General features: G+C 60.1%; 8 protein-coding genes across 8 annotated transcripts; all 8 read right to left on the bottom strand.

Moving 5' to 3' along the window:
- Positions 1-651: 651 nt before the first annotated feature.
- On the bottom strand, positions 652-1,905 carry LBRM_07_1160 (putative delta-5 fatty acid desaturase; the record flags this gene model as incomplete). The annotated part of the gene is made up of 1 exon (XM_001562560.1): positions 652-1,905. The coding sequence occupies one exon, from the start codon at positions 1,903-1,905 to the stop codon at positions 652-654; it is 1,254 nt and encodes a 417-aa protein (XP_001562610.1).
- Positions 1,906-3,426: 1,521 nt separating this feature from the next.
- LBRM_07_1150 (conserved hypothetical protein) lies at positions 3,427-5,889 on the bottom strand (the record flags this gene model as incomplete). Its single annotated transcript, XM_001562559.1, has 1 exon — positions 3,427-5,889. The coding sequence occupies one exon, from the start codon at positions 5,887-5,889 to the stop codon at positions 3,427-3,429; it is 2,463 nt and encodes an 820-aa protein (XP_001562609.1).
- A 1,342-nt stretch (positions 5,890-7,231) lies between these two features.
- On the bottom strand, positions 7,232-8,527 carry LBRM_07_1140 (putative RNA-editing complex protein; the record flags this gene model as incomplete). The annotated part of the gene is made up of 1 exon (XM_001562558.2): positions 7,232-8,527. One exon carries the CDS (start codon positions 8,525-8,527, stop codon positions 7,232-7,234), a length of 1,296 nt encoding a protein of 431 aa, XP_001562608.2.
- Positions 8,528-9,080: 553 nt separating this feature from the next.
- LBRM_07_1130 (putative lipoyltransferase) lies at positions 9,081-11,198 on the bottom strand (the record flags this gene model as incomplete). Its single annotated transcript, XM_001562557.2, has 1 exon — positions 9,081-11,198. The coding sequence occupies one exon, from the start codon at positions 11,196-11,198 to the stop codon at positions 9,081-9,083; it is 2,118 nt and encodes a 705-aa protein (XP_001562607.1).
- A 325-nt stretch (positions 11,199-11,523) lies between these two features.
- LBRM_07_1120 (conserved hypothetical protein) lies at positions 11,524-11,862 on the bottom strand (the record flags this gene model as incomplete). The annotated part of the gene is made up of 1 exon (XM_001562556.2): positions 11,524-11,862. One exon carries the CDS (start codon positions 11,860-11,862, stop codon positions 11,524-11,526), a length of 339 nt encoding a protein of 112 aa, XP_001562606.2.
- A 1,847-nt stretch (positions 11,863-13,709) lies between these two features.
- On the bottom strand, positions 13,710-17,441 carry LBRM_07_1110 (putative cation-transporting ATPase; the record flags this gene model as incomplete). The annotated part of the gene is made up of 1 exon (XM_001562555.2): positions 13,710-17,441. The coding sequence occupies one exon, from the start codon at positions 17,439-17,441 to the stop codon at positions 13,710-13,712; it is 3,732 nt and encodes a 1,243-aa protein (XP_001562605.1).
- Positions 17,442-18,457: 1,016 nt separating this feature from the next.
- LBRM_07_1100 (conserved hypothetical protein) lies at positions 18,458-19,789 on the bottom strand (the record flags this gene model as incomplete). The annotated part of the gene is made up of 1 exon (XM_003722901.1): positions 18,458-19,789. One exon carries the CDS (start codon positions 19,787-19,789, stop codon positions 18,458-18,460), a length of 1,332 nt encoding a protein of 443 aa, XP_003722949.1.
- Positions 19,790-21,064: 1,275 nt separating this feature from the next.
- LBRM_07_1090 (conserved hypothetical protein) lies at positions 21,065-21,637 on the bottom strand (the record flags this gene model as incomplete). The annotated part of the gene is made up of 1 exon (XM_001562554.1): positions 21,065-21,637. The coding sequence occupies one exon, from the start codon at positions 21,635-21,637 to the stop codon at positions 21,065-21,067; it is 573 nt and encodes a 190-aa protein (XP_001562604.1).
- Between the last annotated feature and the right edge of the window lie 1,279 nt (positions 21,638-22,916).

Below are 22,916 nucleotides of genomic sequence, written 5' to 3'. Positions count from 1 at the left end.
AAAGCCCAAATCCGCCCTCCCAGTGCGGGTGGGTGATGCAGCCAGAACGAGCTGATAAACAGCGAGTATGAGCAGGACAACGACGATGACGCAGTCGGACGAAGAGAGGAGGGGGAGCTGAAGAAAGCACCAAAGAAGCGAGCCAAGTTGGAGGCGTAGGAAGGGAGGGGGGGGCAGCGACACACGCACAAGGGAACTGGGCAGGGGGAGCGTGTGAAAGGGTCGCCAGCGAAGGCGAAAGAGAGAAGTGCGATATTAACAGATTTTAAAAAAAAATATCCTCAGCAGCGCTATGCATCGGCAGACCGAAGCAGAAGAGAGGACACCCAGAGGGGGGAAGGGATGAAAACATATGAAGCGACGGTGTCAGCGAAAGGGTGGGGGTGGGGGTGCTGGCGCTGTAAGCAAATAACTCACCAAGGGAGGTAGCAGCCAACCATGCACGACGACACATGCGTGCAAAGGTGCAACAGCGGGAGGCAGTGACACACAACACCAAGTGAGTCACTCCTCACGGGAAAAGGCGGGAAGCCCATGAGCTACGGCATCGTCCACCATAGGCGCTGCTTACGCGGCTCTCTCCTTACATTGGCAGCCCCCGCTCGCTCCCTCCCGCCTTCAGGTGGCACTTCTTCCTCAACATCAGACGCGTTACTTCCCGGCGACGATGAACTCGGCCACGTCGCTGAGGTTTTTGAAGGTTGTCTGGAGCGACTTCGCATAGGGACGCGAGTCATACGTCAGGCCGTTCTCCTCGAAAAGCCTCCGCACTCTCGGTGCCAGCTGGACAAAGCGGAATTGCGGCATGCTGGGGAACAAGTGGTGCTCCACCTGGTAGTTGAGGTAGCCCATGAACCACGTCACGAGCCACGATGGCGTCACGTTCATGGTGTAGACGGCTGCGTACTCCACGAAGTGCGCGTGTTGATCCTCTGGAAGCATTGGCAGGTGGGTGTGGTTGAGGGCAAAGCTGATGAAGATGTAGGCGGCACCGAAGGCCTGGGAGAAGAGAACACCGCCGAGGCCTTGCCAGAACGAGACCTGCAGCTTGTGGCAGATAACGCCCACTGCGATCCAGCGGCACAGGATAGCGGCGCCCTCCGTGTAGCGTCGTGTGCGCATGGCGTGGCGAACGTGGAGGAAGAGCTGCCAGTAGAGGGCCACAAGCGAGCAAGTGACCGGAGCGAAGAGGTACCTCTGCAGTGAAATCCAGCGGCGAATGTTCACACTCCTTCGGCCGCGGCGCGCGATGATCGTGTTGAACGCGACGAGCGGCAGCGTCTCGAGGTCGACGTCGTGGTGGTGCTTCTGCGGCGTAGCGTGATGCTTATTATGTTGCGACCGCCACCACGACGCACTCATTCCGTCTCCAAGACCGTAGAGTACTTCCTGGATCTTGATGTCGAGCCACGGGATGCCGGTGACGCTGTAGTGGCCCGCCTCATGCATCCACCAGCCACAGCGTCCCTCCGCCACCCCAAGGATGACCAGCGCGATGGGCCACAGCAGTGAAAGACGGAAGAGTATGTAAAAGCCAACAACGTGCATCAATATTAGCTCAGAGAAGCGGTAGAAAATGTGCGGCCAGCTGGGGTCGAAAAGGCCCTCCTCCACACAGGCATCCTGCAGTTCTTTGAAGTCCCGCGAGAGTTTTGCCAGTCGCTTCTGCTCCTCCACGTTAACGTTGTGCTGCGGCGGCGCTGGGCGGTGCGGCAGCAGCTTTAGGTACTTGTCAGCCCTGGGCAGCTTCATGTGGAACTGCCGGTACGTCTCGGTAGCATCACCGCTGCCGAGGTAGTATTTCAGAATGCTGCCGCCCGGATGCCGGAAGTTGAGGCAATCATAAAGGACACCATCGATCAGCACTTCATTCGGCTGGTGTGGAAGGGCGCTGTCCGGGGCCATGACGCAAGACTGGCGTCGGGGAATAATGGAGGGGGAGGGGGGCTAAGAGGTAAGGGATGACGCACTGTAGTGTGCAGAGTCTTCAGGATGCAAAGCGGGGGACGAGAAGTGTGAGCAAATCATCCATACAGCCGGAAGCACACCCAGACGAGGGGTGAACAGACAAGAGGGCGCAGTTCTATACGTTGAGTCCGCCGTGTCCCCTCGCCGCCATACAGCAGCACGCGAGCCCATCCGCCACCACCAGCACCGGCCTGCCACAGGTGCCGTGCACGTGGCGCAAAGCAGGCGTAGACACCCACCCTACAGCAGTGCGCGCACCCGGTCATCTCAGCACGGCCCTCGGCCTCGGACTCCACCCAGCCACCCGCTCCGCTGGTCGCCACGCGGCGCACCCCTCGGGAGGTGAGACACACCCAGTCTCGCCACGCCACTGGGCGGCGAGGGCCGGGGGAGACGCGTACGCCCCACCCCACCCCCTGGCACGCTGCCCATCATAATATGGGTGGCACACACCTGCTCACTGTCGCAGGTCGCTCCGACGCAGCGCCATCCAGGCCCTCACCGCCGACGTCAGCAGCGAGACACCGCTCGGACCTCCCCCACACCGCAGGCGCTGGGCCTCGTCCGCATCACGTCGAGGGGTCCCTCTGCCACGAGGGTGGGGGACTTTGACGAAAGAACGGCAGCGTATAACGGAGAAACACACCGATGCGCACTCTGGGCAGAGAACGGCAGTGCAACAGGCAGCAGGTGGAGGCGGAGGACGCACAGGGCTTCATCCCTACGTCCGCGTAAGCGTCTTCGGCACATGCCCGCTGAAACGAAGTAAAATGACCGCTTTTCGCAGAAAATGAGGAAACAGCGACGTGCCAGTGCGGTCTGTTAAGAGTAGTGAATGCGGTGGAGTACGTGCGTGTAGGGACAGGCCTCGCGCCCAGTTGGGCAGTCTCTCCTGCAGTGCAGTGGTTCGATCCTCGTCGCTCCCCATTCGCTCTTATCTTTGCGCTGTACTCCTCATCCGTTGTGGTTTGCCAAACGGAACGGACACGGCGACTGAGCGGGCAGCAAAATCTGCACGAACGCGAATGAAAAAATGTGGAGGCACGTAAGAAACACTGTGGACACCCCAAATCCTCGAGACGGTTCACTCTCCCTCCCTCCCTCCCACAACCACAGCAACCGGCACAGAGGCACGCATAAAATGCGCGCATTTGGGGGGAGGGGGGTGTCGCGTTCCTCCGCAGCGCATCGCAACAGTCCCGCGGAGAAACGGCGACCTGGTTGGGGGAGAGGAAAGCAGAAGAGAGCGGAAGAGGGGGTGTACGCGTTATCATCATCTATTCTATGTCATCTACAGAGCCTATACTTCGGTGGAGGCGCCTCCTCCCCGTTCGCATGTATAGAGGGACCGCAGCGACGGAGAGGCAAGCAATCAAGGTGGCACATGGAGCTCTGCAGTAGTGGCGTCTCTCCTCTGTCTTATCCGGCTTAGACCACTCCTCATTTGCCTTCCATAACTTACTGCCCCACATCAAGACGCTGCTTCTCAGCTCCAGTGAGGTAGCGCTGGACTACTTCGGAGGTCAGCTGCTCCAGCTCACGAACAACGTCGCTGAAGATGTTCTGCAGTGCCTGGAAGCTCTTGCGTGATGGCGTCGTAGCAGGCGCAGAAGTGATGACTGCTGAGCTGTTCAGACAGAGCGCCTCCACCACCTGCCGCGCGCTCACTGTTCGTTTGTGCAGAAGAACAAGGCTCTCGACGAGCAGCCGGCGCGTCTTTAGAATGAACTCGAACATTGCCTGCTGCTCACGAATATAGTTCTCATCTATCAGCTGCTGTCCACGCAGCTCGCGGACCAGGACGTTGTTCACGACCTCGTCGGCTGTTGTAAGATCACTGTTGCCGCTGCCAAGGAGCCCGCCCGGTGCCCGTGCATCGCCGCCAGGGGGGGCGCAGCCACTTCCTCCGAGACCGGCGCTCTGCAAGGCGGCCGAGCTTGTTAAGTTGGGAATTGTCTTTTTGAAGTTGGCGATATCCTCACCCGGCACCCCGCCCTCCTTCGCGGCCAGTGTGATGATGCGGTCAAGCAGCGCCTGCGCCTCAGCCGACAGCCCCTGGCCAATAGAGGGGTTCTGCAGGTACTGCATGAGCTTCTGGTATGCCTCCGGATCGGTGGCACGAAGGGACTGAATGAATTGCAGGAATGGTCTGTTGCGCTCCATCAGCTGCGCCTTGGTGACCTCGTCGCACGGAAGGTCGAAGCGCGGGGCATTGCGCACGATGGTGGCAAGGAGAAGTGCAGAGAGATGCGGGTCGGTGACACAGTCAGCAACGCGACGACGAAAGGCGTTCAGCAGTGCCACCAAGTCGCGGTCCTCCTCTTCATGGCGGCGAATGGTGTACTCCATCGATGCGATGGCGGAGCTCATTAGCGCATTCATCTTGCGCGCCTGCTCCAGCTCCGTAGTCAGCCCAGCGCTGCCCTTCGCCAAATCGTCCTGGGCCGCCTTGCTCATCTGTTGGTTGGCAGTAGCACTACCCCTGGCCTCACACACGCGGCGGTGCTCCACCTGCAGCGAGCTCAGCTTCCCTTCCGCATCGCGCAGCCGCTGCTCCATAATGTTCTTGTTTGTGCGCTCCTCCGAGAGCTGCCTCTCCACGCTCAACTTCTCTATCTCCTTGGTACTCGTCTCTGTGCGGGCTTTGGAGAGGTCCGTCTTGAGCTGCGTTACCTCGACTCGCAGGTGGTTGCGCTCCCGCTCGGCAATGGCCATTTTAGACGCAACATCTGCCACCTCCTTCGCGAGGTTTGCATTGTGCTCCTCCAACTTCTTGTAATGCGTCCGCTCTGCTGTCAGCTCCGCATCCAGCATAAGCCGCCTCTTCTCCTCCGTGAGGAGGCGCAGTCGCAGCTCTTGCGCCTCCTCACGCGCCTTCATGAGCTCGTCTGCCACGCTCACCTGGTGGTACCGCTGTGCCCGCCCTCCAGTCCACAGTGCGCACTGCGGTACATCAGACTTAGCCTCCAAGGAGGAGGTGAGCGCGGCTTGCGTAGCAGGCGGTAGGTGGGGCAGAGGCACTACCGGCACCTGCTGCCCTGTGACATTCCAGACGCGCAGCGCACCATCATTGCCGACACTCCAGACCTGCGCCACCTCCTGGTGCATCGCCTTGCAGCAGCCGTGGATGAACCTCTCGTGCGCACCCTCCACATTGACGGTGATCCTCGCCGTCGATGCCTCGATCTGCACAACACGCTTCGTGAAGGTGGTCGTCACCACAGTGCCAGACACCGCCACCATCCCCGTGACTCGCCCGATCCCGCTCACCCGATGTCGCAGTTGCAGAGCTCCGTCCTCGACTGCGTACACGTCCACGTGCTCATTCGCTCGTGACACCCATATGGTGCCGGTTGTGGGCTCGTGCAGAAGCGCCACGACCTCACTCCGGCTCTCGCCGTGGTAGATGACACACTCAGCTGTCACCGGGTCCCATAGGTACAAGGCGCCGCTCGCATCACCGCCAACGACGAAGCTATAGAACTGAATTGCTGCCGTGCAGGGGGAAGTGGACGTGGAAAGGGTGCCGAGTCGCTTATGAGTCAGTGGGTGATGAACGTACACAGAGCTGCTGGCGGTGGCAATGACGGCGATATGGCCGTTGAAAGAGAGATTCACCACCTGGACCTTCTTCTCCGCCCCGGGAACGAGCAATGAGTCCACCAACGTGTGCGTAGCAAGATTGTAGAAGTGCACGCACCCCTCTGTGGTGCTCACCCACACCTCCCCAAAGACCGCCATCATGTGTGTGACCTGCGCCGCCACTGCGCCGTCGTCGGCCTTGAGGGCGATGTCTATCAAGTGCTCGCCGGAGCGCGCCGAGAAGACGGTGATGCCGCCGCTCTGCTTCGCTACCCATACCTCGTCGTTGGCCGCGCAGCAGACGCGCCCATCAACGGAGACGGTGTGCAGAACGTTCATGGTGTTTTGTGTTTAGTGACAGGTGTCCGAGTATACGTGGGCTCCGTGGCTTCTCTACCAGTGGTAGCGGCCGCAGTGAGGCGTAACCTGCGTAAGAGGAAGCCCTAAAACTTTCAATGGCGGCTCTCAACGCGCGAAAAGAGACTAAGACGAGAAACCAACAGCGCAATAAAGAGCGGATGCGAGTGAGACGTGCTCGTGGGTGTGCCCCTCAGCCCGCGCAGTGGCGTATGGGTGTGCCGAATGGAGGGCAGGCAGACGCTGTACTTCGTTTGCGGGGGTTTACGTATGCCCGTCAGCTTCCCGGCGAATGGGGGATGGAGAGGAGAGAGAGGAGGCGGTGCTGCCACTGGCGTCTGCCTGGGAGGAGGAGGGTGTTTGAGTCCAGCACAGCATGCGCTAGAACAGCAGTTGAGCCGCTGCCGTTGGCTTCATTCACAGCTCGGATAGAGAGGAAGAGAGGGGGTTGCCACCCGGTGGAGAGAGTGAAAGAGACTGTTCAGCAATGCGAAGGTCCAACGAAGAAGGGTTTGCCTGTGCATCCGAGAAGCCGCACTCAATCGTCTTTCAGTGCAGCTCAGACTGTGCGGTGAGATGGGGTGGCTCAAGAGAACGAGCAGTACAGCCTTACTGCCCTCTTCCCTGTCATTCAGGAGGAATGATCGTTCGTGCCAGCAGGCGATCTGCGTCAACAGTGACCCTCCACATGAACATACGCGGCACTGTGTGGCCCTCGGGAGCATGGAAACAGTAAGTCGTAGGTGTCGCTTTATTCTTCATGCAGTTCCTCATCAATTTGGCTTACCGTGTCTTACGTAGAGGGTAAGAGGAGGAAAGAGAAGTGGTGGAAAGCAGCTGGAGAAGCCGCGGAACTAATAAGAGGGGGAGGGGGAACACAGCTGCGTGCCAGTCTCCTATACGTGAGAGGGGCCACAGTAAGAGAAGGAGGGGTGCAAGAGGCCATCGTCGCAACAAAGAGCTCAACGACACGCACTGCCACACATGCGCCTGCCCCGACACCACGATCACAAGTACTCTCGTACGGCTTTCATTGGCCTCACACTTGCGCACAGGAGCATCTCTTCACTCTTCACCGCCTGGCCCTCCAGTGAAGTCTGTCCCCTCCCTCAGCGGCCAAGCCAAACGGCAACGTGAGCGCAGTCGATTCCATCGACCTTGGCACGCCGTCGTATCCACCTCAGCACAGTGCTGCACCGTTGGCATGCATTGTTCTCTGCGATAGTAAACACAAAATTACGCCTGCAGAATCGAATTCCCGGCACTGCTCATCGTCCTCCTCCACTGCTGCTCACATGCATTGGCGTGCACGGGCATCATCGCATCAAACGCGAACCACGGTACCAGACCCAGGAAAGACCTGAATCACGGGATAGTGGTAATACTTCTTCAGCTGTGTATCGAACTGCGGCACCATGCACAGCCTCCCCGTGACAAGAAACCGACCGCCAGCCTGCATGTCCGCCTTCAGCGGGCACCAAAAGTTGTGCCCGTAGACGCGCACCGTGTGAAAATCAGTGTCGGGGTCGCCAGGAGCCGGGGCAGCAAACTCGGTCGCCAAGGTGAACTGCAGTACGTGATCCTGGAAGACATACCCCTCCTCCACCTCCTGCACGTCGCCCATCAGCACGCATACGTTCACGCAGCGCCAGTGCGCGGCAATGTCGCCCTCCTCCGGGGCGTTCGGAGCCACATCAAGGTGGTACTGCGGGGCATCAGGCAGCGCTCCCTCCTGCTGCCGCACATACTGCGCAGCGCTGAAGCCAGCAGCGTTCGCAGGAGCTGCAGTACCGTCTGCGACTACACCACGAAACGTGGCAGCACCACCACCAGCAGCAGCACCAGCAGGCGCTCCAGGAATGGACACGGAAGCACCGCCGGTCACTGGTGCCGTGCTCGCGCCGCCCTGAGGAGACAGAGGCGAGACGGTGGTTGGCATGTCCATGTTGTGTTTTGCCTGATAGTGGTGCTGCAGCGCCGCCTCAAGCCGAAACGTCTTCTGACACACCGTGCAGACGAACATGCGCTTCTCTGTGTCCGCAGCGGACCCCTCGGCGCTGCCCCCATTCTCGCCATTGCTTGGAGTGGCGCCACCGGTGGTAGCAGTGGCGGTGACTGGTGAGACAGAGGACGAGGCCACCTCGCCCATGGATGATGCAGTTGTGGCAGCGAATGGGGCGGCGAAGTGCCCTGGAAATGGCGAGGCGCCGCCGCCGGAGACTGGAGAGGGAGACGCCGCGGCGGCATTCGTAGTGGTAGCGGGCGAGAATAAGGACTCACTGTGTGCCCCACCCCTGAGCGCATCTGCTTCAATGGGCACCAGCTTGCCCTCTCTCTTCATCAGTGCCTTTGCATTGTTGCCGTGACGAGTCATGATATGGTGATTGAGGGCGTTCAAGAGGCGGAACGTCTTCCCGCACTCGCCACACTGATATTGCGCATCTTTCGATGCGTAGCAAGCCGCCGTGCAGTACACTTCGCGGACTGGGGTGATAAGAGGCGCCGCGGTATCGAGAATGGTGCGCCGCCCAGGCCGTGGCGTTACGCACTTACCGCCGCGGGGCAGCAGCGTTGAGGCCAACCACCGTCGCTGACATGTTGCCACGGCAATTCGCCTCATGCGCAACCAACTCGAAAAGGCGTAAGGGGGGAAGTTTACTCTCTACGTGAGAAACGAGCCCCTTGTGCGCCACGGTTGTTGCTGCAACGGTGCCGGCTGATGGTGATGCGCTAAAGTCTTAAATAAAATGGAGTCGCCAAGTGGTGCAGACGTATACCGGCAAGCGCACACACACGCACAGCGAGCATCCAAAGCTGACGGCTGCCACACTGACGGTCGCGTGCGAGAGAGGGGAAAACGAGGGGGGTGCGGGCGAGAGAAGCGGGAAGATAAACAAACACGAGTCAGTGACACAGAGACGGTGCGCTGGAATGATCGACGTGGACAACGATGGCAAAGAGGGTGGAGGGAAGGAGAGGACACGAGGCAACAAGGGCTTCACGACACCGCTGACCCCTTCGGGATTCTCGGTCGCCGAGACTCAGGGCCACGTCCGTGAGTCTCGGCGAAGCGAAGAGGCCTCCATCCTGATGCGCTCGCGCTTTCCGTACCTGCGGGCCACAGCTTTATTAGACGACACCCATACCTCCCGGTGGCGTGAAGGCTTGACGGATTAGCGCGAGAGATCAAAGACATTCTTATCACGCCACACATTCAGAAGCACTCGCGCTACCATTAGCAACGCCGCGTCGCGGGCTACGTCGGGCAGTTCGGGGCAGAGTGACCCCGTCTCGTGCAGGAGGCCCTGCACGACTGCTGTGATGTCGCCAAGGCTCTCCAGGCCTTCGACAGCGGCATCACAAGCGTGGCCAACCAGCAGGGCCGAAAGGTACCTCTCCACCCATCCTCCCGAGTACCCGCCCAAGGGCGCCACAGCACGAGTAGCGGCATCTGTCGACGGCGCGCGTCTCACAGTAACGGATGTGACGAGGCGATGCTCGACTGTGGTAAGCAGGTGCAACCCCACTTCGGTCTCTGCCACGACTTCCCCGCAGCCGACCAAGTCCGCAAAGACACATTGCTGCAGTGCCGCCAGCAACTGCTCCTCCGCGAGAGAGGATAGCCGCACTACATCCGGCCAAACGGAAAGCGCTTGTAGGCGCCGCTGGAGCTCACCGCTGCTGAGGAGCACCGTGGATGTGAAGGCTGGCATCGCGTAGGCCCAGTCCTTCGACGCAGCCTTGTGAACCGCCTCGCCAAGGGTGGCGAGGTCACCACTGGCCGCCCGCCTGCCCTCGCCCTCGATGAAAGACATGTCCGCCGCGACGGCTCCGACAACATCAAGGGAAAAGAGAGGCGTGTCCGCGCAGCAGTGACGTGCGGTGGCGAAGGACTGCCGCAGCTCCCTCACGTCGAGCTCCCACGGTGCCGCTGCTTCCAGCACTCGATCACCCTCAGTTAGAAAAAACTCCGCCATGTTCCTCTTGAGTGAGGCCATGGCGCCCTGCCCACTCGCAATGTGGACCGACTCCGCGAGTGTGGTGACAGGGCTTCGCACCGAGCCCACCGACGACGTCTTGAACGCCACGTACTCCCCTTCGGGGTGAAGGTAGCGACCGAGCGACGCCAGTGGGGTATCGACGAGCAGCGTGCAGTGGTGGTACGCAATTTCGCGCTGCACCCGCATTGCAGATCCGGTGATCTTTTTTCCGTCCAAGAAGAGGTCGTGCCGCCTTGTCGTGGTCAGCCGTGCAGGGTCGATCGCATAATTCACACAGAGCCCAAGGCGGATCAGCTGGATTGTCTTCTCCGGTGCATAGCGCGTGCGGTGCGTGATGAAGCAGAGGCAGAGGTTCCCCTCGTCATGAAAGACGGCGCCACCGCCAGAGGCACGGCGAGCGACGGAAACGCCGTCGGCAGCCGCCCGCCGCAGCGCCACCTCCTGGAAGAGGTTCTGGTTGCGGCCCACCACGACGCAGGGGCGGTTCACGTAGAAGAGGAGCAGCCGCTGCGTCTTGTCGAGGGAAAGACCACGAGCGAGTGATTCCTCTGCGACGAGGTTTTCGAAGATGCAGAGGCTGTTGGTTTCGGCGACGACGAGGCTCGAGTTGCGGTGTAGCGCCGCCGTCGGAGACTTCGACACCGTGCAGTTGGACTCCAGGAAGGCTGCGAGGGATGTGGGCTGAAGACGATATCGCTGCCGCAGAGTCTGCCACATGTTTGCACACGAGCACGCTGTCCATAGGTGTGTCTGTCCCTGTGCCTGTGTGCGCGTGGCGCCGGCGTCGAAGGAAGGGAAGGGGAAGAGAGAAAGAGGGAGGGAGGAGGTGAGGGAGTGTGCGAGGCAGGAGACGGAGGCGCAAATGTCGTGAAGGTTGAGAGGACGAAAGAGCCCAATCGCCTGCAAACCAAAAAAGGACGCGTGGCGATGGTGCGCAGGCGTGCCGGCACGCACGCGCTCAGTGAGGGGGGAGGGGGCGCTCGCCATAGGCACACCTGCAGTCCGGCGGACAGCGCCATGGCGTTTCTCCTGCCGGGCATGTTTGCTGCATGAAATGACCTGCTTCGGCATTACTCGTGTCGTGAGTACTCCTCCTCTGTGCCTCGCTTTGTTTTTGCGGCTGGTTGGCGCTGCCCTGAAGAAGAGCCGAGACCGGAAGAGAGAAGAGGAAGAGAGCCAACACGCATGCGGGAAAGGAGAGGCTCGCTGGCGAGTAGTTTTCGAGTGAGGTGTGTGATGCCACCACATCAAACGCACCACAAGACCTCTCCATGAGCCTCCATGCTCCATTCCTCGAGCCTCTCTCTCTGCCCCACACTTCCAGGTTGCAGCCCAGTGTACATCGTTGTCCTCAGCACATGCAAAACATGCCTGCATCTCCACAAGCAAGAGGGGGAGGCACGAACACCGCCGTCCCCCCTCCCCCTCCCTCCCCTAGCCTACCGCCACAACCAGAGCAGAAGTCACGGCTCAGCGAACGGGAGAGAGGAAAAGCGAGGTCAGAGTACCGCCAATGAGGCATCTCAGAGGACTACACTGCCAATGGTAGACGCACAGGTAGGGAAAGCATACCAACTCCTCACCCCCCCCTCTCTCTCCGCGCCTCACGACCACTTCACTCTGCGTTAGTCGGTACAACCTTGGGGAGAGTATCCTCGTAAGTCACCTCGACGGTGTTGTTTGCGGTAGATCTGCGGAGGAGATAGCTGCCGAGGTAGTCCACGGGATTCGGTGGTCGCGTTCGGCACACATCCTCTAGCGCAAGGGCCAGGACCCCCAGCACTGTGCGCTCGAGGTACACCTGAGTGGAGAGGGTCGAGAGGTCGTTGTCACTGGCGGCGGCATTCGTAGCCGCCGCCGCGGGCGGTAGATTGGCGTCTGTGAGGGTTGTTGCCGTCAATGGTGGCCCTGCCTCCCCAGAGCCCGCTGTCAACGTCGCAGCAGGCGATGACATGATGGCGTGCGAGCACTTCGAGCACACAAACGGGGGGGGAGTTCGGTGCAAAGTTCCCTAGAGGAATTGAGATATGGGCGTGTGCCAGTCTGGCGAGGAAGTCGCCTGGGCAGATGTTTGCTGCGTCGGTTCCACTTCGCCAGATGTGACACTCAATACCGCACAGGAGCCACGTGCGCTGGGCGCCCGACAAAGAAGGGAGCAAAGCAGTGAAGAAAGGCGGAGCATCAAAGGCTGAGGAGTAGAGGGAGAGAGGCGCGTATTGGTTTTTTTTGGTGCCCTCTCAGGAAGCACTGACCGTATCGCGCACTCGAGGCCTGCCCAAGCGCATCCGTGGAGTGCAGTTTTGAAGGTGTGTCGGCAGGAGAGCGGGAGCGGGGGGGGGGGGGGGAGAAGAGAGAGGAAGCGACAGAACTCGTGCCGACCAACAACGTCTCTCATTCTACTTCAGAAAGCCGAAAAAATCTCCACGACGACCACATACGAAACCCTCCCCATACCACACTGCCCCATACACAGCAGACGCGTTCAAAGGGCAGGTCCACCTGAGAGAGACATGGTGTACTCTGTCTGCACGCAGCTGTCTTGGCGGCACGAGTGCAATTCCGCATGTTGTTTGGTCGACTGCGCTGTGCCTTTTTCACCATTGCGGCTTTAGAGTTCACAAAGGCCGTACGGGGGGGTTGCGGCGGTGGGCCATTCCGCCCGTCCTCCTTAACACGCACAAACGCACCCGTCTGGCACACCCACACACGCGCACGGCAAGAGAGCAGAAGAGCACTGGAATAAGTTAGAGTGTTAAGATGAAGTACACCGCACGAGAACACGCCATGAAAACAACCATACGCAACGAGACAGCGGTCACCACCAACTTCATGGCGCAGCCTCCGCTGACAAGGACGAGCCGAGAGGGGGACACCAATGGAGAAGGGGGCATTTGAGTGATGGAGAAACGAAGAGTGAGGAGAGAGGAGGAGAGCACAAGCGAGGATGCCGCTCGGCCCACTATCACACGCGTCTGCTCGTAACCGCTCACACCACCATCTTCTCTCCCCCCCCCCCGCCCCCTAAGCGCGCACATGATGTAACACCACCGACATCGTCACTCACAGCGAAACGCCTCACTCCGCCCCCCTCAAGTAACGAGAGAAGAGAAGCACTTGAAAACGCAGCGTCACCGGCGCACGCCCACGCGCCCATCCAATCAGCAGATGAGCTGAGACCAGAAGACGTCGTGTACGCGCATGCTCTCAGACTACGAGACGACAGCGATAGAGCACAAGGAGCCCATAGATCATTTCTTACTTAGGTCGCGAGATGAAATGCGCAGGCACAGCAACGTACATGGAAAGCAAAACTCCAGTAGAACATGCGCGAAGGCCGGCCGCAGTGCGTCTCCCTACCCGCTACATCGAGAGACCCATGCACGCCGGAGCACGCAGACATGCAGACATGCACCGGTGCGCATAGAAAAGGGGAACGAACGAACAAGAGAAGAGCGGAACATTCATAACCAACCATGCATCTCTCCCAATCCGCTCACTCAGCACAACACGTAAAGCACTAACAGCGAACCTCACTATAGAGAGAGAGAGGCGAGGGTCAGATGGAGGGCGGCAGACTGAGCCACATGTGCCACCGCGACCCCTTCGGCGACCCTCTGTGGTAGCCGCTGCAACGCACATCGCTTCGCATTGCAAAACTGCACTGGTCCCCTCCCCTCCCCTCCCCTCCTGCCTCTCCCATTACCCCAAACAACATCCACTACAACCACCTGTCACACTTGCCCTTCCTCCTCCTCCTGCCTGGCACGACACCCACATACCGCGTGGCGGGTCCCTGGATGTTCAGTAGTCCGTGAAGAGCATCAGCGACGCCTTCTCGATCACAAAGCAACCGAGCGCATCAAGCATGAGGAGTTGCGTGAAGCGCGTGCGGAACGCCTCTGTAGGAAAAGCGGTGATTTCAAACTCCTTGTTGAACTCCGGGCTCGATTCGAAGGCGAAGCAGAGGACGACGATGCTGAGGATGATGAGGGCAATAAACATGGGTCGGTTCTTGCGGATACCCTGCATGAATGGCTCGCCGCGGTAGTTCACGGCAAAGGTTACGCCGGAGATGAGGGTGGTGAGGAGGAACATGGTGGAGTTCAGCAGTGTCGGCTTGAACTCGACGTCCTGGTAGTTCTTGCTCATGTCGCTCATGGTCGCCGCGTCCACCTCCGCCACCATCCACGACGTCTTCATCATGCAGTAGAGGTGCAGCACAAACTGGAAGAAGACTGTACAGATCATGTACGGGTGGAACACCTTCGTGACAGGGCGCTGGGGGCACAGGTGCGCCAACGGCTTGCTGCGGGACATGAAGAGAAAGCACACAGACAAGATGATTCCGGCCAAGATCATCTGCTTCTCGCCAAACTTCACGCCAGCGCAGTGCAGCACCGACATGGAGTACGCCTGCGTAAGGCAGTTCAGAGCGAGGATTTTGTACATCATGTGCGTCGTCACAAGCGTCGTGCGCCCGAGCCGGATGATGTCGCAGACGGAGGTAAGCGCCTTGGAGCGGCACGTGAACGGCGCCGCTATGGACGCGTCGCCCAGTTTGATCATCGGTGGGCCTCCCATATTCTCATCATCGGCATTGAAAAGCGACTCCATCAGAAAGTCCGACTCGCCAGGCCCACTCCGCAATAGCGACGCGCTCGCCTTCTTGTCCGCCTTGGCCTTTTCCGCATCCTTCAGCTGCTGGTTCCACCGCGTAACCTGCATAATCTCCACCTTGCGCTTTGCCTCAAGCACCTTCCATCTCATCATCTGCATGAATGGCGTCCCCGCCGGCGGCTCTGGTGGTACGGCGGTGAACTTAAAATTCGGCGGCACCTTCAGCTCCGCCGGCAGATCTGGCTCACTGTGCGGTTGCGGGCCTATCTCCACCTCCTTCTCCGCCTTGGGTGCAACAGAGGCCGAGTTCAGGACGGCAATGCCAGCGTGCGCTTGTTTTAGCGCGCCAACATCGTTCGTGCCGTCGCCTGCCATCATGACAATGTGGCCCTTCTTCTTGAGATCAGTGACGATTTCCTCCTTCTGTGTTGGCGCGCAGCGAGCCCAGATGGTGACCCGCTCGTTGTACATCTCAATGATGTGCTGCATGGACTCGGGGCTGATCGCCTCCGCGTTCACGCAGAGGTCCCACTCGTCTTCGTGCGGCGTCCGTTTGCGACGGCTGCGCTGGAAGGTGTTGGTGAGGATGTCCTTGGCCGTCCCCGACTGCACTGCACCTGAGACCGAGTCCGCCCACTCCACTCCGCCACCTGTCTCCTTCTCCTTCGCCACCAGCTGGCGCTTGCATAGCAGCATCGACACATCCTTGCCGACAGAGATCGCTGTCTGCACGCTATCACCGGTGATGATGACACAGCGGTGGCTGCCGCCCGTCAAGTTTTCGATCGTCTCCTTGGCATCCTTCTTCAGCGGGCACACGTACACGGCGAGACCGGCAAACCGCAGGCCCTCCTCAACGTCATCGCGGCGGAGAGCACGAATCGTGTCCTTCGACGCCCGCTCGGCATCCGTCAGCGGGCGGTAGGCAAGGGCGATGACGCGGTAGCCCTTCGCCGCCGTCTCCTCAGCGATCTTCAGGCAGTTGGCAGGGACGGATTCGCACAAGGCCGCTATGGACTCCGGCGAGCCCTTGGCGACGATATACTTGCCGTCTGGAGCGGAGACGACGCAGGCCATGCGGCGCAGCGTGGCGAGGAAGGGAAAGCGTAGTAGTACCTTGTACATCCTCTGAGGTTCCGCAGCGCCTTTCTTCTTCGTCACCTGCTCCTCCGTGCCCTTCTCCTTTGCGGGCTTGGGGTCGTGGAAGATGCTGTCCTCGCCGTCTATGCGGTAGCCAAGAGCGGTAATGGCAGCCTTCTCCATCTCATCTCCGGCAAGCGTCTGCTCGTCAAGGTAAACGAGGGAGTGGCACGTGGCCAGAACCATCTCCGCGTGCTTTGGAATGGCCTTGAGCTTGTTCAGCAGCCCCTTACCATCAACCATGTCGACACCGCCGAAGAGCATCTCGTCCGTTGTGAGAGTGCCGGTCTTGTCAAAGCAGCACGTGTCTACCTTGCCCGCATACGGGATGCGGAATGGCTCCGTGCAGAACACCTGTAGCTTCGTCAGTGCCAACAGGGTAGTGTTAACGGCCAGCGACAGCTCCATCGGTAGCTCTGGCGGCACCACGGAAGTGATGATCTGCACACATGACAGGAAGAGCTTCCACCGGCTGCGGTGCGGATCTGCAAGACCGTGCTTTAGCAGGTAGCCACTGGCCGCCAGCGCGAAGACCACGAGCACGCCAATAAAGCCGAACGCCTCTCCGCTATTCTCGCTGACGCGCCCTTGGCTGTGCAGAATAGTGCGCAGCAGTTTGCCTTGCTTCGTCTCAAACCCCGTCCTCAGCACGACGGCGAGCGCCTGGCTCTTGTCGCGGTTATGCCCACCTTCCTCGGATGACGTGTGAGGTCCGTTGCTGAGCAGAATCTGCGTGCCGGAGAAGAGCATGTGTCGCGCGTGTTTCTTGACGCTGAGAGACACCTCCACATCATCCGGCGCCTCCTTCAGCTGCGGCGTCGACTCACCTGTCAGGCTTGCCTCGTTTGCCACCGCAGTGCCCTTCACCAGCACCGCATCGACCGGGCAAGGGGCGTTGCTCGGCACCACGATGATATCCAGCGGCAACAGGGCATCGGTCTGGATCGTGACACGCTTGCCACCGCGCATGACGTCGATGTCGCGCACCGGCACCTCGGCCATGTCACGCAGCGTTCGCATGTTGCGGATGCGCTGGTAGACCGTCGTGCACTCCATGCCCACCATCATGACACCGGTGAAGAGAGAGTAGTACCAATACTCGTCAAGGCACCAGAGCAGCACGCAGAAAATTTGAAACACAAAGAACGGGGAGAGGGCGTGGTCGACGAAGAGGTCCTGGAACTCGGGGATAACCACCTCCATCTTGTTGAGCCCGTACGTGTCCACCTGCTTCGCGCAGTCCGCCTCCTTGTTGAGTCCCTCCCAGCGCATATAATACGAGAAGCTGTGCTTGGTGGGGAAGCGGGGCTTCACGAAGATGCCTTCGCGCTCGTCGAGCTTCCACTTGCGCTGCTGGAAGACAAAGCACGGTGGGTGACCGTCGTCGCTCTCTTGGTGTAGCGGCACGATCTCTGACTCGCCCTTGTGCAGGTGCGTCTCCACCAGCACATCTGTCGCCTCTGTTAGCCGCTCCATCGCCACCGTGCGATAGATGAGGCGTGCGCGGAACTTGACGGACCAGATCGTGAAGAGAGAGAGGAAGGAGTGGAGGAACAAGACGACAGGGAAGCAGATGGCGTGGAAGAAGTCAATGTACGTCTGATGCACCAGGTAGGTCACGCGGTCCCAGATGAGCTCGGGGTAGAGGTAGAGGACGGCGGAGACGACGTAGAGCACCGCGAATGGCCATATAGTGACCCAGGTGTACCACTCACGGCGCTGCAGGAGCCGGAGCTGCCGGATCATGGTGTTCTCGACAATGCACTCGGTCGGCATGGCTATTGGCTGGGTGCACTCGGCGAGGCCTACAAAAAATCGAGAAGGAGCGAAGGGAAGGTGCAGCAACGGCGACACCGGCGCATGCAGGGGAGTGGGACAGATGAGGGGTGGACTGAAGCAAACGACAGAATCGCTCGCAACGCGCACAGGGAGGGGAAAAACAGGAGAGAACGGAGGTGACGCCGGCGAAGAAGGCCGATCCAGAAACGATTCTTGAGAAGAGAGCCGAGTGAGAGTCGATAGGCGTTTCCCCGGCAATTCTGCTCGCGTTGGGGTGGGGAGGGGGCACGAGAAAAAGCGGAATGACTGCCGAGGTGCTCACCGAGACACCGTAAAGAAGGGGAGAGGAGGAGGAGAGGGAGACGTGGCGCAGAAAGGGGGCCAAGAGCAGCACAAGAGCCGCGTTTGCCGGGGGTAAGTTTGGTGAACGTGGAGCACGAACGCCCAAAAAACACTCGGCGGCTCTCAAGAGGGAGAAGCAACAGTAAACAAGTTGCCAAACAACAGTGTCGGGGTCAGTGGGCACGTTTGCGTGTGCACGCAGCGCATTTCAAATCAGAGAAACGAGCGAGCAAAGACACGCGTCTGTGTTACGAAGCGAGGAGTAAGTGTTGGGGGTGATGAAAGACACGAATGAACCCACGATGAGGACATGCGAGATGCGGCGCTGCAGCGGCAATCACACAGACAAGCACACTAACACGCCTGTGCGCCCGTCCTTAGCGCTTTTAGTATACATTGTGCTCTGTGCTCTGCAGTGCCATGCGCCATCTTCCCCTCTCATCGCGTGCAAGAGCGCCTCCGCGAGCTTCCACGCTGGGAAACACAAACTACCGCGAGTGAAATGCCCAGAGGAAGACGAGGCAGCGCGAAAGGCAGAGAGAAACGCAAAGACATAGAGGACGGCGAACGAAGTGTGAGCACGTCCGTCGCACGACTCTCTCTACAGAAACAAACGCACGATAAGCACTGCCAACCTCACTGGGCACGCAGCAGGATCCTTAGCGCGCACCTCACCCCTCGATACGCCCCATGAGGCGCACCGCCTCCTCTACGCCGGTTGCGGCGCAGGCGTGCAGCCAGCGCTTGGCCTCCGTGAGCAGATGCGCCACCTGCGGTGCAGCTGCTGAGCCCTCGCTTTGGGCATGTTCAGCCGCCACGAGGAACAGCTTACCCAAGTTCAGCTGCGATGGTGGGTACCCAGCCTCCGCCGCCTGCCGATACCACCGCATCGCCTCGCCCCAGTCAGCACCATCTTCCGCCGCCTCAACAAGCAACTTGGAGGACGCGGGTGCGTCACGCTCGTAGGTCTCGCCGAGCTCGTGCATAGCAGGAAGATAGCCGGCTGAGGACGCACAGCGCAACCACGTTTCGCTCGATGCTGCGTCCCGCTGCAGGCCCACTGTGCCGTCGCGCAGACAGACGGCCACAGAGTGCATTGCCCCGGGGTGGCCTACGCTGATGGCCACATCAAGAAAGGACAGCAGCTGCGGTTCGGGTATGGCACACGAGGCAATCTGGCCAAGGACAACAAGCTCAGCGAGCGCTGTACCAACCAGTAGAATTGGGGAGGAGAGTAGCGCGGAACCGTCCGCCGGGTGTGCAGTGAGGAAAGCAGAAAAAATGCCTGCGGCCACCGCAGGTGACGGCGCCTGCGCCGCATCCACCATACACTCGGTAACGCCTGCGCCCATGTCGGTGCCAAGGGACCGTGAGTGCCGTCGGCACGGACGCTGCCCTCTTAGCTGTGCGCGCTCTTGCTGAAGAGTGCGCAGTACATCGACGAGAATGCGCTGCAGTGGTGTCGGCAGGAGCGACGCCGCGCTTACGGTGTGCACTAAGCATCGTACTCGATCCTCTATAAAGGAAATAGAAGATGAAGTACTGCACTCAGTCGTGGACGACGGGCACCCCTCGCGCCCGTGTTGACACGGGGAGGCGGCACTAGGAACAGCAGCAGCGCTTCCATTACCACCCCACCTCGTCAACAGCTGTGCGGCACCTCCATGGTGTGAAAGCGGTGACGCTGCTGGGGGGCGACCGAAGGCACTGACGGAGGACTCCGCACGGCATGGAGGAGGGTGGGGGAAGTTGCGCGCGGATAATGATGTGATGTCGGTTATTGCTGCGCCTCTGACTGGCTTGAAACTCCTGCCTGCTTCGGCTGGAGTCGTTACAGCGTCGCCGTACAGCGGGTGAAAGTGAGGAGCAGGCCAACCACGGCGGCCCCTGCGCGTCGGTGACGTTGCCGGACGCTGCAGGTCGCGAACTCCCAAATTTACGCCCTGTGACGGCGGCATGCTTGTCGTGAGGCTGGCGCCTGAACGCCTCGGCACCGGTGGCATGGTGTGCTACACTAAGAGTGAAGAGAATGAAAAGAGAGGAAGAGAGGGGAACTAACCGGGGGTGGTGTGTACGCGTTCATGCGCGCGTCGCTGTGCGACGCAGCTGTATGTATGTGGGTGCCCCTCTCCTTAGAGTACTGAAGCGTGCGTGTGCGGAGGCGCGCGTTGCTGCAACGCCAGCATACGTGCACGAACACGCAAGCACAGGCCACAGAACGAGTGAGACAAAGTGGATGAGAGAGGCGGAAACCGTAGAGAAGTGAGAGAAACTCAACCAAGGCACTCACACAGGGGCGCAGCTCACACGCGTACCCCCTCCATCTGAAGTGGTGTGCGCCGACGGACGGGAGTAGGGGAGGAGACGAGAGTTTGAGGTGCACCCAGCGCACTGCGCTAAGCTTTTCCTTTGTCTCTCTGTCTCGACCTACCCCTGACTGCATTCACCATCAGCGGGAATGCCGGCCACTTCGTATCATGGGTGACTCACGGAGCCGCTGGCCACCCTCCCCGCTGTTTACTGAAAGTGACCCTCTTCTCTTCGCTTCTCGTGCCGCTCTCTCTTTCTCTCTCTGCCTTCATGGAGGAGTGCGTATCTGAGTAAATCACTGTTACGTCTCCTCTACATCGCGCAGGCGAAATCTAGCCCAGACCCCGCCTGCTGCTACAATGTGTAGTAGTGTGGAGCGCGACGATGACTTCACTGAACGAGTTGAACTGCCTTGTGCTCTTCCAGCCTGGGGTATGAGATGCTTGCTTGTAGCCCTGGGTTGGACCAACCTCGTACGATCTGAGCTGAGTGTTAGGCTGAACTTTACGGTCCAGCGGAAGGGGAAGCAGCGTGAGCGAGCCCAAACACCGACAGAACACGTCAGGCACGGAGTGGCATGTGAAAGTGCAATAAGAGGGAAAGAGGGGGAGAGAATGGGAGTCGTTGGGTACGTGCATTGCATCCACAGTGAGGTGATGTCAATGCGGTCACGATGCCGTGAAGGCGCGTTCCTCGAAGAGCGCCGCTGCACAACGACGAAACAACAGCGAAACAAACCCCTCGGGCGCCACATTGCTCGAGAAGGAAGGGGAAGAAGAAGCCGTGGGGTAGAGTCGTGGGGGCAGCAGCGACAGCAGTGGTCTCCCCCCCCCCTCCCCAGATGTTGCGCAAGCCAAAGCGCCTCTGCCGGAGGAGGATCGTGCGAGTAGGGGTGCCCGTGCGCGTTTAGCGTTCCGTGACGTGAGCCCACGCGCACCCACGCACACACATGATGGGAAGGGGCAATGTCACACGTTCTTGCCCATGAAGATTGCGCGATAGAGGCGTCGCTGCCTCGCCACAGTGTTGTCTGGGGCGCGCAGAATACGAAGTGAATCCGCAGTGCTGCGGAGACGATCGTACGTGAGACGTACAGTGGGGCACTCGTACTTACCCGATCGCCAGAAGGTGTACGGCTCCACATGATATTTGCCAGTGACATCAACGAGGACATCGTCACCGAGCACCTCGGCGGCCTCAGCGATGAACGCAGTGGGGCCAACGACGTGCAGGGTGTACACGTTACCCCCGGTCGACATCGTCGGCGGGGGCACGACTCCCGGTACGTCCAACTCTGCCGGCTCTGCGGGCAACAGCGGCGCGCAAGCGCCACAGTCTCGGCAGTCCACAGGAAAGAAGCTCGACGTGCTCAGAGTGCACTGTAGCCCCGCCGAGACGCCGGCGGTGAGGTTGAAGCTCCCCACTTGAACGCCGTGGATGGCACCAACGGCGCGGAGAGTGGACACCCCAAAACATGCGCTTCCGGGGCTGCAAGCCGCGCTGTTCAGTGGGGAGCGGCTAATGCGCGTCGCGCACCGCATCGCCCGTGCGCTGTGCGACGTGCAGAAGACGATGGCGGTGGTGGAATTTGCACCGGTACAAGGCTAACGACGATACACAGAAGGACGTGTGGAGGTGTGGGATACCAAAAAAAGGGAGGAGGTGGTGGAGGGAGTACCGGTAGAGCGCTGGGGTACAACAACGTCACGAGTCGTCACTGTTGCGCTTTCCGCCTTGTTCTCCTCGTCCTTCCCTCGTTTCCCGCCAGTGTCTCTACTCGAGTGGCGCTGCTGCAGCCACGTGCACTCCCCCAACACGGACACAGCGAGAGAGGCGAGGGCCGGAAAGAGCAGAAAAACGTAGTTGGGGGAGAAGCGAAAGGGGTGGGGGGTGGGGGGGGTGCGACCCAACATGGTCGCCCTCACCGTCCACAAAGAGCAACCGAAAGAGCCGACTTGTTGAGAGGCCACATAGCCCGGAGGTGGTGGTGGCGACCGCGATGATAGCAGCAGCCCAGCACGACGAGGTGCTGTGGTTGCATCGCAGGCTGGCAACGTCGATGTCCTCTCCGATAGCCCGGTGCGACTGCTTGTACCCCTGCAGCGCACACCGCAGCTGCTGATTGATGGCTCGCAGTCGCACCAACCCCATGCCGTGGCCGCGATACGTGTGGGGAGGGGTGGAGAGCGCAGGAGGGTGCCGCCTTGTGCACTACACAGTGTCCGTCAGCGTCGTCTGCAGCTGGATGAAGAGCATGAACAAGTCATCTACTGTGCGGTGCAGCCTGAGCGCCGTGACACGTCTCTGCGGTAACTTACACGCTGATAGCGGGGACGCTGAGCACGCAGCACTCGAATCGCTAAGGGCACGGCCACCGCTACTGCCGACGATGGGGCTGCCGAGAAACGGGTCGCTAGATCACCTACCCACTGGGGCAGCGTGCACAGTCGACTGAACAACAGTTGTGCCTCTTGCACCGAGAGTACATCCACCTCACCAGACTGACGCAAACATGGGTTCGGACTTGGCGATGAGATTGTGTTGCGCTGGAACGGCGGAGAGAAGCCGCGGGAGTGAGGTTGGGTTGTTCTCTGAGAAAATGAGATTCTCGCCGAAGTCGCCTTTCTATACGGAGAAGGGAACGGGAGTGGCTCAGCAAAGGAGACTGAGGTCGGGGGGAGCTCAACCTTTGCCCTCCAATGTTCGCAGGCGGAGCGGCCACGAGTCGTGAAAGTAACGGCGGCGACAACAAAGCCAGCAAAAAGGGCGCCACCTGCAGGAGGCAACCACACTAGTCTCGTTGATGCAAGCGCACCACTC

Source organism: Leishmania braziliensis, chromosome 7, assembly GCF_000002845.2.
Source record: "Leishmania braziliensis MHOM/BR/75/M2904 complete genome, chromosome 7".
NCBI lineage: Eukaryota > Euglenozoa > Kinetoplastea > Trypanosomatida > Trypanosomatidae > Leishmania > Leishmania braziliensis.
Note: the sequence above shows the minus strand (reverse complement) of the source record. Positions and strands in the feature narration are given on the sequence as shown.